The sequence below is a fragment of the Cherax quadricarinatus genome, chromosome 24 (genome assembly GCF_038502225.1).
Source record: "Cherax quadricarinatus isolate ZL_2023a chromosome 24, ASM3850222v1, whole genome shotgun sequence".
In the NCBI taxonomy this organism is placed as follows: Eukaryota; Metazoa; Arthropoda; class Malacostraca; order Decapoda; family Parastacidae; genus Cherax; species Cherax quadricarinatus.
In genome coordinates, this window is record NC_091315.1 from 12,130,046 (window position 1) to 12,147,448 (window position 17,403).

Here is a 17,403-nt window from a genome sequence, read left to right on the forward strand (position 1 = left end):
ACCAAAGAGCAATTGCCCTTAGATTTCTCCTCCGATGGGTTGGAGCTGTATGATGTACCTTTTACTCTTCAAGAACTGGAGTCCATGCTTTCCATTTGCTGGCCGTCGGCACCAGGACCTGTTGATATACACATCAATATGCTTCAACATCTCCATTCTATGGCCATTCCTGCTCTTTTACATCTTTTCAATCTAATTTGGAAGCAAGGGGTTCTCCCTCAACTCTGGAAATCGGCTAATGTACTACCGTTTAGGTGCCTCGGGACTTGACACCTCTCACTATCGTTCCATTGCCCTGACCAGTGTGGTCTGCAAGGTGATGGAACGATTGGTGAATAGACGTCTGATGTGGGTCTTAGAGACACACAATAGTGTTTCCCCTCGCCAATATGGCTTTCACAAAGGCCGCTCTACTGTAGACCCCTTGCTCCACTTAGATAAGTATATTTGAAATGCCTTTGCTAACAACCACTCTGTCCTAGTGGTCTTTTTTGATCTAGAGAAGGCATATGACACCACTTGGAGGTATAACATCTTAGCCCAAGCCCATTCCTTAGGCCTCCACGGTAATCTATCAAACTTCATTGCTGTTTTCTTGTCTGATAAGACATTTTCAGGTCCGTATTGATGCTTCACTTTCCTCGGACTTTGTACAAGCTGAGGGAGTTCCATAAGGTTGTGTCCTCAGCACTACCCTTTCTTTTAGCTATAAATGACCTCCCTTCCATTCTTCCTTCGCATATTTGGTCGTCACTTTATGTTGATGACTTTGCTATAGCTTACTAGGGCACTGACTGTCGATTAGTAACAGCCTCTCTTCAGGTTGTGATAGACCAAGTCTCCCATTGGACCACTTCTCTCTAGCATGAAAACCCAGTTCATTACCTTCACTAGATGTGCTCTTATTCTGGATACTTCCTTGTACTTACACGGTTCATGTATTCCGACATGTGATACAGTCAAGTTTCTGGGTCTGCTCCTTGATCGCCGGCTGACATGGAGACCACACATTTCTTCTTTAAAGACAACTTGCCATGGTTGGCTAAATCTCCTTAAAGTTCTTGCTCATCATTCGTGGGGAGCAGATCGTCACACTCTCCTCAGTTTGCATTCCACCCTAGTCTTGTCCAAGCTGGATTATGGTGACCAAATCTATTCTGCGGCCTCTCCCACAACTCTAAGTTAGAACTCATTCATCACCATGGTCTCCGTCTGTGCCTTGGTGCCTTTCGTTCATCCCGTTGAGAGCCACTATGCAGAAGCAAATATTCCATCCTTGTCTGATCACCATGATGCTCATTGCCTTCGCTATTATGTTCAATCTCATTACCTCCACAATCCTTCCATATATAGGATGGTCACTGATATTAGTAGATGTTCTTAATTTGCTCATCGCCCCTGCTTACTTCACCCCTTTTCTCTCTGCCTACATTTGCTCTTGGCTTCTCTTCAGTTACCACCTTTCTATGTTCATGTAGCATCTCACTTTTCTCTGCCCCCTTAGGAAGTTCCAGCTGTTCGAGTCCGTTCTTTCCCACTGCCATGTGTGAAAGCCCAACTCCCTATGGTGGCTTCCTGCTCTCTTTTTCTTGACCACTTCCACTCTCATTCTCATGCCATTGCAGTGTACACCGATGATTCTAAGTCTTCTGACAGCGTCAGATTTGCAGCAGTGTTTCTGGACAGTGTCGTGCAAGGACATTTATTATCCTCAACTAGCATTTTTACGGCTGGATTGTATGCCATTCTTGTAGCACTTATTCAGCATTTATGCCTGTGTCACCATTTGTGGTCATTTCAGATTCCCTTAGTGCTTTACAGGCTATAAGAAAATTTGATACACCTCACCCTGTAGTTCTTTGTCTCCAACTTTGGCTATACCATATCTCTAGCAAACACAAAGATATTGCTTTTTGCTGGGTCCCTGGTCGTGTTGACGTACAGGGCATTGAACAGGCAGACACTGCTGCGTGGTCACCAGTTTCATATAGAGGTGTTCCATTCACAGACTATTTTGCTGAAATTGCTATGCACTTTCGCACCCGTTGGCAACAACATTGGTCTGATCTGCTCCATAACAAACTTCATTCTATTAAACCGAGTATAGGTTTTTGACCGTCTTCTTGTCATCAACGTCAGGGTTGGGAGACTACTCTCTCCTGTCTTCACACTGGCCACACTTGTCTTACTCACAGGCCTACTGGCCCATGCAAGGCAGGCCCAAGTCTCCTACCGGCTTAAGCCAATGCCCCAACCTAGTCAGGTCAGGTCACAATCACTTAAGGAAGGAACACGGCAAATGACCTAGTAGGACAAGCTAATCAGGTCCAACTCACACCCACCCACATCCACTCATGTATTTATCTAACCTATTTTAAAACTACACTACATTTTAGCCTCTATAACTGTACTTGGAAGTTTGTTCCACTCATCCACAACTCTATTACCAAACCATTGCTTTCCTATATCCTTCCTGAATCTGAAATTTTTCCAACTTAAAACCATTGCTGCGAGTCCTGTCTAGGCTAGATATTTTCAGCGTGTTATTTACATCCCCTTTATCTATTCCTGTCTTCCATTTATACACCTTAATCATATCCCCCCTAATTCTACGCCTTTCTAGAGTGTGCAGATTCAGGGCCCTCAATCTATCCTCATAGGGAAGATTTCTGATACATGGGATCAACTTTGTCATCCTCCTTTGCATATTCTCCAGACCATTTGCATCCATTCTGTAATACGGTGACCAAAACTGTGCAGCATAATCTAAATGAGGCCTAACCAAGGATATATAGAGTTGAAGAACAACCTGAGGACTCCTATTATTTATGCCTCTTGATATGAAACCAAGGATTCTGTTACCTTTATTTTGAACACTTATGCACTGTTGTCTTGGTTTCAGATTACTGCTAACCAGAACTCTTAAATCTTTTTCGCAATCTGTATATTAAGATCTACGTTAGTTTATATGTGGCATGGTTATTTTCCTGTCCAACATTTAGAACTTTGCATTTGTCTATATGAAACTGCATCTGCCACTTCTCTGACCACTGCATCAGTCTATTCAAATCTTCCTGGAGTGCTCTAATGTCCTTGTCAGAATGAATTCGACAGCCTATTTTGATGTCATCGGTAAACTTGCTTATGTCGCTCTTTATGCCCTCATCAATGTCGTTTATGTAGATTGTGAACAACAGGGGGCCCAACACTGACCCCTGTGGAACACCGCTCATGACACTTCCCCACTCTGATTTCTCCCCATTTATGCAAGCTCTCTGCTGCCTATTTGCCAACCATGCCTCTATCCAGGAAAAAATTTCTCCTATTCCATGTGCCTTAATTTTCCTCAATAGTCTCTGATGTGGGACCCTGTCAAAAGCCTTACTGAAGTCCATATACACAATATCATATTCATTACCATGATCTACCTCCTCAAATACCTTAATGAATAATTATAATAAAAAAGAAGCACTAAGCCACAAGGGCTATACAGCATACCTTAGTGAAAAAAGTTAATAAATTCGTAAGACAGGAACGCTCCTTTGTAAAACCATGCTGAGATTCGTTGATTAATTTATGCTTTTCAAGGTGGCTACAAACTGCCTCGGCAATTGATTCCATAAATTTTCCCACTATGGGGGTTAGGCTTATTGGTCTATAGTTCGAAGCTAAGGACCTGTCACCTGCTTTGAAAATAGGTATCACATTTGCCATTTTCCACTTATCTGGCACAATGCCAGTTTGTAGTGATATGTTGAAAAGATTAGCCAAAGGTTTGCTAAGCTCCTCTTTACATTCCTTTAGAACCCTTGCGTACAGTTCATCAGGGCCTGGGGATTTGTTAGGTTTTAATTTCTCTGTTTGCCTAAAGACCATGTCACCTGTGACCCTAATCGTGCATAGTTTATCGTCCTGTTCTACATAATTTATTATTTCTGGAATATCGCTAATATCTTCCTGTGCAAAAACTGAGAGGAAGTATGTGTCAAAAATTCTACACATTTCCTTATCACTGTCTGTGAGCTGACCCGAGTAACTTTTGAGTGGGCCTATCTCGTCCCTGATCTTACTTCTGTATACCTGAAAGAATCCTTTTGGGTTAGTCTTTGATTTTCTTGCAACTTTAACCTCATAATCTTTTTGCTTTTCTTATTCCCTTTTTTATTTATCTCTTTAATTGAATATACTGATTTCTTAATTGCCCCTCTCCTCTTTTGATTTGCCTATACATATATGCCTCTCTTTTGACCAATGAGATGTTTTAATCTATTGTTCATCCATTTAGGATCATTTTTGTTTGATCTGATTTCCCTATTTGGAACATAAGTTGTCTGAGCAGCTAGAACTATGCCCTGGAAAACGTCATATCGGCAATCACCACCACCTACCTGACCCATAGTCAGGTCATTCCAGTTCAGCCTACCCAAGTAATTTTTCAGTCCTATGAAATCAGCCAAGTGGAATTCAGGGACAGAGACTTGATTGCCATTATTAGGGGAATTCCATGATATATTAAAACTGAGTGATTTGTGATCACTTTCCTCAAGCTCATCATTAACCTCAAGATTATTAATTAGCATTTCCCTGCTGGCAAGAACAAAGTCAAGCAGGTTATTTCCTCTAGTTGGTTCTGTCACAAACTGTTTTAAAAAACAATCCTGAATCGTATCAAGAAAGTCACTTGACTAAATTTCCTGTCAAATTGCTCCAGTCAATCTGTCTACAGTTGAAATCTCCCATTAGCACAACATTTTCGTATGTAGATGCCTTACGAATTTCGTCCCACATTATTATAATAAAAAAGAAGCGCTAAACCACAAGGGCCATACAGTGTTTTCGTCCCATAGAAGTTTACTGCACTCCCTATCAAGATTTGGGGCCCTGTAAATCACACCCAAAATAAGTTTTTCACGGCCCTCGAGAAGCTGTATCCAAACAGATTTAGTGGCTGATGCTTCTAATTTTATATCTTGTCTAATACAACAATTTAAACTGTCTTTGACATACATCACTACTCCACCACCCTTCCTGTTGACCCTGTCAGTGTGGAATAATTTATAGCCTTGTATGTGACATTCAGAAGGCATCTATCCTTCAGATTGAGCCAGGTCTCTCTTATAGCAATAATATCTATGTTTCCTGCACTTGCAATTAATCTTAGCTTATCTATATGACTCATGTTATCACTTTCCTGGATGACAGAGTCTTGATGAGAAACTTCTCACTTGTTACCATATTTATGGCACCAGCATCTGTATGAAAGGAGCCTCCCCCCCCCCCCCCAACCAATGCAAAAGGGCCAAAGATTGGTTTAGCCAGCATGAAATCCCTGTTTTAGAGTGGCCAGATAACAGCCTGATCTCAATTTGACATAGAAAATGCTTGGCAGGTGTTGAAATCCAAGGTAACATTATTATTATTATTATAATCAAAAAGAAGCGCTAAGCCACAAGGGCTATACAGCTCCAAGGTAACAAAGAACCAAATCTCTACCATCATCAAGCTGGTTAAGTTCCTGAAAAAGGTATGGATTAATATACTGTAGATCTGACATACCGTATTTCAAGACACACAGTGATTCAGTGCCATAAAGCAAAAAGTAATGAAATCAAAAGGTCAAATAACTTTTTTTTTTTTTTTTTGGGGGGGGGGGAACTTTTAAAGTAACATATCAAAGATCATTAAATTTTTTTACTTTATTCACTTTTTTTTTTAAAACATCAAAGATTTTTCTTCCAGAGATTATTTTTTAGTTATGAAAATGAGCACTAACCCCAAAAGTGTTCTACAGCACTAAACTTATATATACTATGACTTCCATAAAGTGAAATACTAATAATTTTACGACATGTGGTAATGAAAAAAAGGCATAACAGAAACACTAAGGAGTTGACAGGAACAGAACTTCACAAAATCCAAAAGGACTCATATTTTTTAAAAAACAGGTTTAAAAACTATTTGGCCATTATATACAGTACATATCTACTGAGTCGTCCTCAAAAACGTTGGAGGGAGGGGGTAAAGGAGGTTTTGTGGGTGAGGGGCTTGAACTTCAGGCAAGCGTGTGTGAGCACGTTAGGAGTGAATGGAGACGGATGGTTTTTGGGACCTGGCGAGCTGTTGGAGCGTGAGCAGGGTAATATTTTGTGAAGGGATTCAGGGAAACCGGTTAGCCGGACTCGAGTCCTGGAAATGGGAAGTACAGTGCCTGCACTTTAACCCTTAAATGGTCCAAACGTATATATACGTATTTTCAACATTTGAAAGTACGTATGTAAAAAAATTTACATCGTCTTTTTTTTTTACATTTGAAAATGTGTAAAAAAACTTTTATCTACATTTTTTTTTTGTTATATTTGAAAATATGTAAAAAAACATAGATCTACTTTTGGAGCACTACGGATTTGAACATCGATCTATTTGGACCGTTTAAGGGTTAAAGGAGGGGTCTGGGATATTGGCAGTTTGGAGGGAAATCTAAATTGTCGTATCTGAGCACCTCTGCAAAGACAGTGATTATGTATGAGTGATGGTGAAAGTGTTAAATGATGAAAGTTATTTCTTTCTTTTTGGGTCACCCTGCCTCGGTGGGAAACGGGCGATGTATTAAAAAAAACCTACTAGGTTACATAAAATCAATAAAACTTTAAGAAAAAATATATTTTCTTCAGTGCATCCCAAATACAATTACCAGAATTAAATTAAGACAATGACACTATATAACAGAAATGTGCTGAATTATCATTACCAATGATCACTTAGATTTTACCAAAATCAAGCACTGCAATAATTATTAGTGATGCATGTAATGCTTTTAGATATTTTAGTACGGTATATACCTTATATGACTACACAAACTGAATACAGTACTTTACTTGTCAAATGTTCTGAGCAACATCTTAATTAGGTAAATGAACTATGAGAACGATGCTCATATAATTAAATTTCTGCATTTAAAAAAATACCAGATCACATCCGAGATACGCAGACAATGGGAAGAGCTGACAAGTGGGAATGAAGACACTTAAGAGTACCAATGTGTTTATCTCTGGATCAGGGTTTTTGAAAAGGGAAAGAGGGCCTATGTTGATACAACAGACTGTGTATAGCCCTTTTATGTACCCAATGTCAGGCTTAATCTTTATAAAAATTCATGTACATAAAAGGGCCCAAAATCTGGAACTCCCTACTGGAAATCTCCAGAGCCACTCTTTCAGCCAGCATCTTCAAAACTACCATTAAAAAACACATTCTCTCCCTAACATATCCCAACATCAGCTAAATACATATGTGAAAACTATATATCTATATTCTCATTGTCACAAACATATGGAAAACTATATAATCTTATTCTCAATATCTGTAATCCTCACAACCATTAAAGCATTGAATGTGTCGATATTATGTTAATATGCTAGAATCCTCATTACCTGTAATCATAATCAAAGCTGTAATTCTTAAAACAATTAAACTTGATAAGAGCCATAGAGAATGTATTTATAGGATATTCAATTCTCTTGTATTCATTGTAACTCCTAAATTTATTTTTATAACCACCTAAGAGACTGTAAATAAAGCACTCAATTTTAGTCACTGATTTATTAATCTTAAGATAGTCTTAAGTTTGACTGAAATGCTCTGCATATTAACCCCATGACTGTCGCAACCCCCAATCCTGAGGTGTCTCCTGGCGTCGCAAAATTTAAAAAAAAAAAAAAAAATTATTTTTTGTTATGAAATGATAGAGAATCTTTCCTGATTGTAATGACACCAAAAAAACGAAATTTGATGGAAAACTGACGGAATTATGCTCTCGCGAAGTTAGCGACCTCGGCGATATTTACAAATCGGCAATTTCGCCCACTTTGAGCCCTATTTTCACCTAATTCCGTTGTTCCAGTCGACCAAACTCATTGCTATTTCTTTAGAACTCCATTTTTTCTATCGATTGAGTACAAGAAACTGCCCATTTACCGATTTCAACTACCCAACAATGTGGTCAGAAATTTGCAATTTGGCCAATTTCACGAAAATTAAAAAATATGACAATTTCAAAATAAGGTCCAGAATGAACAATGCAGACATTCCTGGCTCTAAAATAACATTTTCTTTGTTCATCAGTCATGTCTCCAGGCCCCTCTGATATTACTCTTGCTTTCTATTTTGAATTTTTATTCAAACAAAAAATAGAAGACTTACTATTATGCAGACTACTGCAGTACTGTAATAATTGTATAAATAACATCAACCCATTCATGACTGCATATTAGAATGGCTAGTTGGACATTTATTGGACAATGACATCATTTGTTTACTTTTGAACATTGGCAAAAATCAAACATTTCCCCTACTTTGAACTCCATTTCCAGGTTCTTTTTATAGTAAAATCAATCAAAATCACCTCTATTTCTATAATATGTTTTCCATTCTATCAAATGAGACCAAGAAAACGAAAATACAACTATAAATACTATACGAAAATAGACCACAAAGTCGGTATTTTAATTAAAAAAAAATGGTCGGAGTTTTTTTTCTCATTATGCACTGCGTGCTCCAGGATTTTTTTTTATATGGTGCACACTGACCACACAGACCCATTCTCTCACATGTGGGCCTACCAGCTTTCTCCTGCTTGGTTTGAAGCCGCTAGAATTTATGAGTATATATACATCAAACACGGTACCTCGTAAGACGTATATATACGGCCGCGACAGTCAAAGAGTTAAAGAGGCTTTCTGCATGTACACCTAAATATCATTAACCTCTGTACAAACATTGTATCATGCTAAAATAAAGAATCTTAAAACCAGTCCAATATAAACACTGTAGACATTCCAGGCACTAAAACATTTACTCTGTGCAATAATTGCATCCCCAAGCCTCTCATATATTACATCTGCCTTCCATTTTGAATACACCACACAAAACATCGAAGATTTCTCTATTAAAATATAACCAGGAATAATTTGTTATGGTTTACAGCATCCCAATATTTGAATCAGACCTAGTAAAAACCCATACAACAGACCATGGATGTAAGGAAGGCCTTAGCCATCATTAGGAATATCAGCAAAAATCAAATAGTTCCACTACTTTGAGGCTGATTACAATCTTGGAACCTGCTAAAATCATCTCTTAATTCATTAGAATGTCTTCCATTCTATCAGATGATACCAAGAACCTGCCAATAAAACCATAAAAAGCATCCTAAAAAAAGCCCTCAAATTTGCTATTTTAAACCAAACATAAGGTCAGAGTTTTACTTTTCCCATCATGCACCACATGAGGCAGGTTTTTTTTTTTTTTTTACTCTGCACATTCACAATAGACCCCTTCTCTCATATCTTTGTCAAAATTTACTGCTCACAGCCTATCTGAATGATGTAGATCTGCATGACGGACCTTGGCGTTAACAACGTAGTTCTTTTTAACAGATAGCCAAAGGGTTAAGACTTAGAATGAAGGAGTATTGTATTAATGAATGGAGTGTATACAGTATTGAGAAAAAAATTGGGAAAAACTATTGTCCAATAGTCTAATTGTCCAATATGTCATTTGAAATCTCTCTTCATACTCAATGTAAATTCCTTTTCAACAGCAAGCAAACTCTTAATACCTATATATCTTTATCCCAATTACCTTATAATAACTGGAACTGAATTATTCACACTTTACTATCACACAATGCCTAAATTTATATGCTATGACTAGAATTAAGTTCTGTAGTTTGTAAGTTTTAAGATTAGTTTGAAATGCTGTAAAAAAAAAATATGGCTTTCTTTTGAACATACAGTTTTATTGAATTTAATCAACTTGTATTTGTAACATAGCTGTATCAAAACTGTAACTAAATGAATTGTAACTTTTATGTAAAGTATATTTCAAAAGAAATGCAAATTTTTATTGTCAATAAATAAATATACTGAAACTTTACCCACTGCAACCTAGTTTCTAAATCAGCAGCAACAATTATTACTATTATGCTAGGTGTTTTTCCTTGGATCAAGAACCTCTCACTGGCATCAAGGCACTTCCCTTGAGAGGAGTATAATACAGTATATTAATCTTGATAGTCAGATGATATGTCCACTTCCTCTTTAACAATCATGTGAAGGTCTGTGTTTTCTTTTTTGACAAAATTTTGTGAAAAATTTGATTCAAAGCTTTTTAGATTTAAATATTCCTGATTTTTCTCATAATTTTCTAGCAAAGTACCTTCATATTCATTTGTACCTTTAGATTTGCAGAGTGCAGGGAGCACAGACTTTGATAAAGAAGGCTCAAAAGCTTCAATTTGTGAAGGTTTGTCTGGTTGTGCATCAATATTACATTCCACATATTCAAATGGTGAAAGAATAGGAAAGTGTTTATGGGTTTCATGAGAGAGTAATTTATAATACTTTGACTTTTCTTTCATGTGTAATTTTACATGAGAGTTATAATTACCTTTTGTTCCAAATCTTCGGCCACAAATCATGCACTTATAAGGCTTCTCACCTGTGTGTGTAGCCATATGACAATTAAGAATACTGGAAAATGTAAATCCTTTGCCACACACCAGACACTTATATGGTGCTTCTTCCAAGTGCTTACTCATGTGTGAAATTAATGAACTTTTTTGCGAAAATACTTTTTTGCAATAGTTACACTCGAATGGCTTTTCTCCAGTATGCATTCTTATATGAGATGTAAGTGAACTTTTCTTATTAAATTCTTTATCACATTCCATACAGTGATACGGTTTTTCACCTGTGTGAATTCTTGAGTGTGAAGTCAAATTACATTTGTATAAAAATACTTTATCACACTCTTTACATGCATATTTCTTTTCCTTGGTATGTACATTCATGTGTGATGTTAGGTTACATTTTAATGAAAATTCTTTTCCACAGTATTCACATTTATATGGCCTGACTCCTGAATGAAGTTTCATATGGCATTTAAGAGTGCTATTTTTTGTAAATGTTTTACTACAAAGTCTGCACTGGAAAGGTTTTTCACCAGTATGCATTCTCATATGGCTGAGAAGGCCACTAGCAAAGGAAAATCCTTTGCCACATTCTAAGCATTTATGTGGTGTGTCATCCATGTGTATGAGCATATGAGAGGTGAGAGTACTCTTTTGGAGGAAAGCTTCACCACAAACTTTACATCTGTATGGCCTTTCACCAGTATGGATTCTAATGTGAATATTTAATGTAGACTTAGACGAAAAATGTCTACTGCAAAATTTACACTGATACGGTTTCTCACCAGTATGTACTCTAGTGTGTGAAATTAAATTGTGCTTATTAAAGAAACTTTTGCCACAGACACTACAGTGGTGACTTTTTTCACTAGAATGACGAGTTACATGAGAATTTAGGGTACTTTTATTAGAAAACTGCCCACCACACATACTACAACTGTATGTCTTTTTTTGAGTATGAGTTCTAATATGGGAAACAAGCTTACTCTTATTAGTAAATATTTTACCACACTCATTGCATGAAAGAGAAACAGTGCTATTATTAGGCTGGCATTCATCCTTATTTTTAATGCAATATGATCTTACATGTGAAAGATAATCATGTTCACTGGCAAATTCTTTCCTACAGTTAGTACATGTGTGAGCTTTGTCTTCATGAGCTGCCATATGACATACAATTTCACTTTGGGTGAGAAAAGCTACACCACATTCAAAACAAGTGTACATTTTTTTAGTGGTTGCAGTCTTGCAGTTGTGATATCTTGCCTCCTCAGATAATTTATGTTAATTTCAATGATTCATAACATCATCAGAATTAGGCATATCTTTAATAGTTGATTCCCTTTCTTTTCCCAAAGATATCTTCCAAATCTGTAATAGAAAATTATCATTATCACCAAAACTTAAATTTTTTTATTTATTTATTTATTAACACATCGGCCGATTCCCACCATGGCAGGGTGGCCCGAAAAAGAAAAACTTTCATCATCATTCACTCCATCACTGTCTTGCCAGAGGGGTGCTTTAAACTACAGTTTATAAACTGCAACATTAACACCCCTCCTTCAGAGTGCAGACACTGTACTTCCCATCTCCAGGACTCAGTACAGCCTGCCGGTTTCCCTGAATCCCTTCATAAATGTTACTTTGCTCACACTCCAACAACACATCAAGTATTAAAAACCATTTGTCTCCATTCACTCCTATCAAATACGCTCACACATGCTTGCTGGAAGTCCAAGCCCCTTGCACACAAAACATCCTTTACCCACTCCCTCCAACCTTTCCTAGGATGACCCCTACCCTGCCTTCCCTCCACTACAGATTTATACACTCTCAATAGCTATTAATTGATCAATTTTCTAACTACAGTAATTAACAAAAGTAATGCAGCTCAAGGGCCTCATTAAACTTTTTAAATACTGTATCTGCAATTTTTCACCAAGAGTGACCCTAAGAAGGCATTCACTGTCACTCACTCTACCTGCCTTCTTTTTCAACAAGGGTGGATCATATCTACTTGCATGACAGCCAATAAACTTAAACTTAACACTGACAAAACCTTCTATATTATGTTTGGTAACAGAGCCGGTGTTGCATAACTGAACATTAAGATTGACAACACTCTTATTGCCAAACATAATGAGGGCAAACTCCTGGGCCTACACCTCGAAAGCAACCTGAAATTTAGCACCCATATCCAACACAAGACAAAAAAAGTATCCAAAACGGGTGGGATCCTTTCCAAGATATGTTACTACGTGCCACAATCAGCCCTTCTCACACTATACTATTTACTCATCTATCCCCACCTCACCTATGTTATTTGTGCCTAGGGAACAACAGCAGCAACACACCTAAAGCCAATAATAACCCAACAAAAAGCTGCAGTAAGAATAATCATGCAATCCAATCCCAGGCAACACACCTCCCCACTTTTCACAGATCTAAACTTACTCATTGTACAGAACATCCACACTTACTACTCTGCAACCTACATTTACAGAACTGTAAATTCCACTATTAACCCTGATCTAAAACACTTCCTTGATAGTTGTGACAGGACCCACAGGCACAACACCAGGCACAAAAATTTCTATGACATTCCCAGTGTCCGGCTAAACCTATACAAAAATTCAATGTACATAAAAGGACCCAAAATCTGGAACACCCTGCCTGAAAACTCTAGAACTGCAGACACAACCATCACTTTCAAAACTACCGTTAAAATTGTGACCGGCTAAACCTACACAAAATTTCAACGTACATAAAAGGACCGAAAATCTGGAACACCCTACCTGAAAACTCGAGAAATGAGGACACAACCATCATTTTCAAAACTACCATTAAAAAACATCTTAACTCCCTGACACAACCAGCCGTCGGCTAACTACATGAAAACCACCTATTCTCTTACTTGTATTATACACACATAAAAAACAAACTAGACCTACTCTTGATATCCATGATTCCCCCAATTTACACTTACATTCACCCAAATGACTGTAAACATAAAAGTATGTAATAAAGCAATTACCCAATGAATTTTAAACTAGTCATAAGTTTGCCTGAGATACTTCAATATAGGAGCTTTAACAGAAACTATATATCATGCCAAGACAAAACCATTCTCACTGCTAAATTTACAAACTGTAATGCAGTTACCTAGCCTTAATATCAATATGCTCCATAACCTGTATCAATATTGAGTTTGAATTATTATTAGTCTGCCCAAAATGCCTAATCATGCTAGGCATGATAGTGGCCCTCTCTGTAATTAGTATTTAATATGTAAACCACACATTGTAACCAATATTTTATAATATGCAAACCCTACATTATAATCGTTCTAGAGAATAAACTTTTAATTTGATCTGAATTTAGGACTATGATTAACAGCCACATAAACCATATTTTAAAACACAAATTACTGCACGTGATATCTTAATCAGCTAAAACATACCACTTTTATATGACCTTCGCATAAATACTACTTGCAATAGCCTGACCAAAGTAAGATGGTACATACTTGGCATCATATTCATAAGTTATAACTACATATCACTTCCTTGAGGTGCTAGGGAATTATGCTTTAAAAATTACCACAACACAACAAGGTCTGAAATGGAAATAAGTCATTTTGACTTTTTGGGATTATCCTAGGTAATTTACACATATGCTGCTATGTATGATAATATATGTAACTATGTGTACCTGAACCTGAATAAAAACTTACACAGCATAGTATAATACACTGAATACATATCAAATACAGTGGCTAACAAACCACAGTGTGGGTGGGGGTTAGAACTCAAGGCTGTCTTTAAGAAGGCACTGGACAGGCACCTAAAGTCAGTACTTGACCAACTGGGCTGTGGTTCGTATGTCAGCTTGCGTGTGGCCAGCAGTAACAGCCTGGTTGATCAGACCCTGATCCACCATGAGGCCTGGTCTCAGACCAAGCCGCAGGGGCGTTGACCCCTGAAACCCTCTCCAGGTAAACTCCAGGTAAGAGAGTCATTAAACTCCAGGCCATTATATAGGCCACTGGGCCAGTTGGCTACAATAAGAGGATGGGAGTTTAGCGCTTTATTTTGATTATAATAATAATAGGATTAGAGTTTGTCAAAATAATAAGTTATGAAAATGACAGATAATGTCATCAGAGATAGGAAACCAATGAAATATATCATAGCACAAGTATTGCCCCTGGAGGTGGTAGTATGTTGCAGTGAGGCTGGGACACCCACCTCCTTCTTCAGGATATATGCACTTTATTATTATAATCAAAAAGAAGCACCAAACCTACGTAATACAGCATATGCAGTTTGTGCCAAGGTTCCTTTACCTGATAACTGCACGAGCTGGGATGTATTATGACGCTTCTTTTGGTTGAGTGATGTCTGTCGTTACCACAGTGAACCTTCCCCAGCAGCGCCTCCTGTGTGATGCTCCTGGTTCAGTGTACACCTTGTACATGTACTGTAGAACTACCTTGTACATGTATACCTTGTACATGCACTTGTACAAATAAAGATATATTATTATTATTATTATTATTATTATTATTATTATTATTATTATGTCTTGTTACCACAGAGAACCTTCCCACAGCTGCGCCTCCTGTGTGATGATTGTGGTGTTCCTGCTCGCCTCCTCCGTATAGCTACATTTTGACTTATTATATTATAATGTCATCCAGAATGCCGATATGTAATGAAGCACTTATATCAAATGTAACTTACATATTATTAGTAAGTACTTGCAAAAAAATGTTTACTAACTTATGTTGGCTAAGCTTCGGAATGTGAGAGTATCAGGTAACAGTTAACATTCAGTTCAAGGATTGAAACAGGTGGTGCTATCTCAGAGATGGGATAAGAATATCTGTAAGAAATCAATATTTACCCATGTTATAGAACAGTGAAAAAGAATATCAATTTCCTATGTAACTGGCATATTAAATTTTTTATTTCGTTTATATTATGACAAACTGCACTAATGCTATTTCGTTTTTTGACATGTAAATATGATCCATGTGCAGATAAAAATTATATATATTACTTTATTTAGGTACAGGTACATAAATTTAGGTGACCACAATTATCATATATAAACATACACGAACACATGTAAATTGCCTAGGATACCCCCCCCCCAAAAAAAAAAAATCATGATATGACTTACATTATTTCTATTGGGGTCCTTTTATTATCTTATTAGGTTAGGTAAGGTTTGTCAGGAAACATAATAAGTGTTTCCCATACACACCCACACCCATTCACGTTCCGGTCCAAGTTCTTGTCTCAGTAATGCTACCTGAGCTGCTTCCATTCGTCTACAACTATATTGCCACACCTGGACTTCTCAGCTGTGATCCATTCCTGCAAATCTTGTCTTAGACGTTTTCTTCAAACAAGTCCTCAGCTCACACACTGGTGTCTGGGATCAATCTCTCCTGCCCTTGTTCACCTTATATTAACTCAGTACCTGGGTGTTAGGCGAGTGTCGTGAGTTACATCCTAGTGAACAGTAACTTGCTCAGCTATCATAACTTTGGGGTCCAGTCCCTGGACCCATTATGTACCTCTGTAATCTTTTGTCTACCCCCACAGGATAGGTATGGGGTGCATAATAAACATATTAAACTAGTGGACAAGATTAACCTAAGTTGTTTGAAATGCTTTGAATAACCAGAGACTTTCTCTATAGTATGCCAATGATATTAACTAGGTCTGTGTCATGTACCTGTAGAAATGGATTATTATTATTATTATTATTATTATTATTATTATTATTTGCCGTGGAATCTGGATCGCCTGGGAATGTCCCGATCCCTCTCCGGTATCCCGGAGGGTGGCTTTGGGTATCTTTCGGGCGACGGGTGTATCTCTGGAAGCCACCTTTCGGATTCCGGGGGTGGTGGCTGAAGGAGGTATGCTTTGTGGCAGATATCCGGCCACCCTCTCTTTTGTCCACCGAGGTAGCTCGGCAGATGTGAGGTTGCTATCCCGGATTGCTGGTTTACTGGTATGAAGGGTAGGGTATGGCACAGGTTCCATGCTGCATCTGCGCTACTTGCTACTTGCGGTACTGAGGTCCTCTTGGGCGCTGAGGGAGATTTCTGGCCCTTTCATTCCTCCTAGGAACTATCCCTCCCTGGTTCCCCCTTTTTTTATTCTTTTTTTTCTTTTTATTTTTTTTCTTTCTTTTTTTTCTTAAAAACAAAAAGAAAGAAGTAACCTAACCATGGAGTACCCGATCCATGACCCCGCTACCCCCGGGCCCCTTATTGTTACCGCACCCCGTTCTGACCTCACCTCGTCTTTTGGCCACTCTTTGGACACTCCTAAGGCCCCTGTACCTCTTGCTGGTGCTGTTTCGTCACCCACTTCAGGTGCCGGGGTTTCGACTGACTCCTTCAATTTGTCTGACCTCCGCTCTCCTTTGACTATGTTTCCGGCCTCTCCTACGGTGCGGCGAGGCGATTTTCGAATCGCCAGCCTGTCCGGACTGACTCTGGTCCCACTTCTAAATGCCAACGACAATCTCCTGATGATGTTACTTCGTTACCTTCCCATTCTACTCAGAAAAGACCGACAGGTCATGCACTCCCTCTCCACACTCAGTTGGAGGGGTTTGGGATATTGGCAGTTTGGAGGAATATGTTATGTATCTTTATACGTATATGCTTCTAAACTGTTGTATTCTGAGCACCTCTGCAAAAACAGTGATTATGTGTGAGTGAGGTGAAAGTGTTGAATGATGATGAAAGTATTTTCTTTTTGGGTCACCCTGCTTCAGTGGGAGATGGCCGACTTAACCCTTTCAGGGTTTCCGACGTACTAGTACGGCTTACGCACCAGGGTTATTGACGTACTAGAACGCTTAAATTCTAGTGCCTTCATATCTAGCGAGAGAAAGCTGGTAGGCCT

At 38.1% G+C, this 17,403-nt stretch overlaps 1 protein-coding gene across 1 annotated transcript; it reads right to left on the reverse strand.

The window, feature by feature from the left end:
- Positions 1-9,911: 9,911 nt before the first annotated feature.
- Positions 9,912-15,077, reverse strand: LOC128690796 (zinc finger protein 569). Its single transcript, XM_053779517.2, has 2 exons — positions 14,817-15,077; positions 9,912-11,839 (listed from the first exon to the last, which is right to left on the reverse strand). Exon 2 carries the CDS (start codon positions 11,693-11,695, stop codon positions 10,061-10,063), a length of 1,635 nt encoding a protein of 544 aa, XP_053635492.1. The 5' UTR covers positions 11,696-11,839; positions 14,817-15,077; the 3' UTR covers positions 9,912-10,060.
- Positions 15,078-17,403: the final 2,326 nt, after the last annotated feature.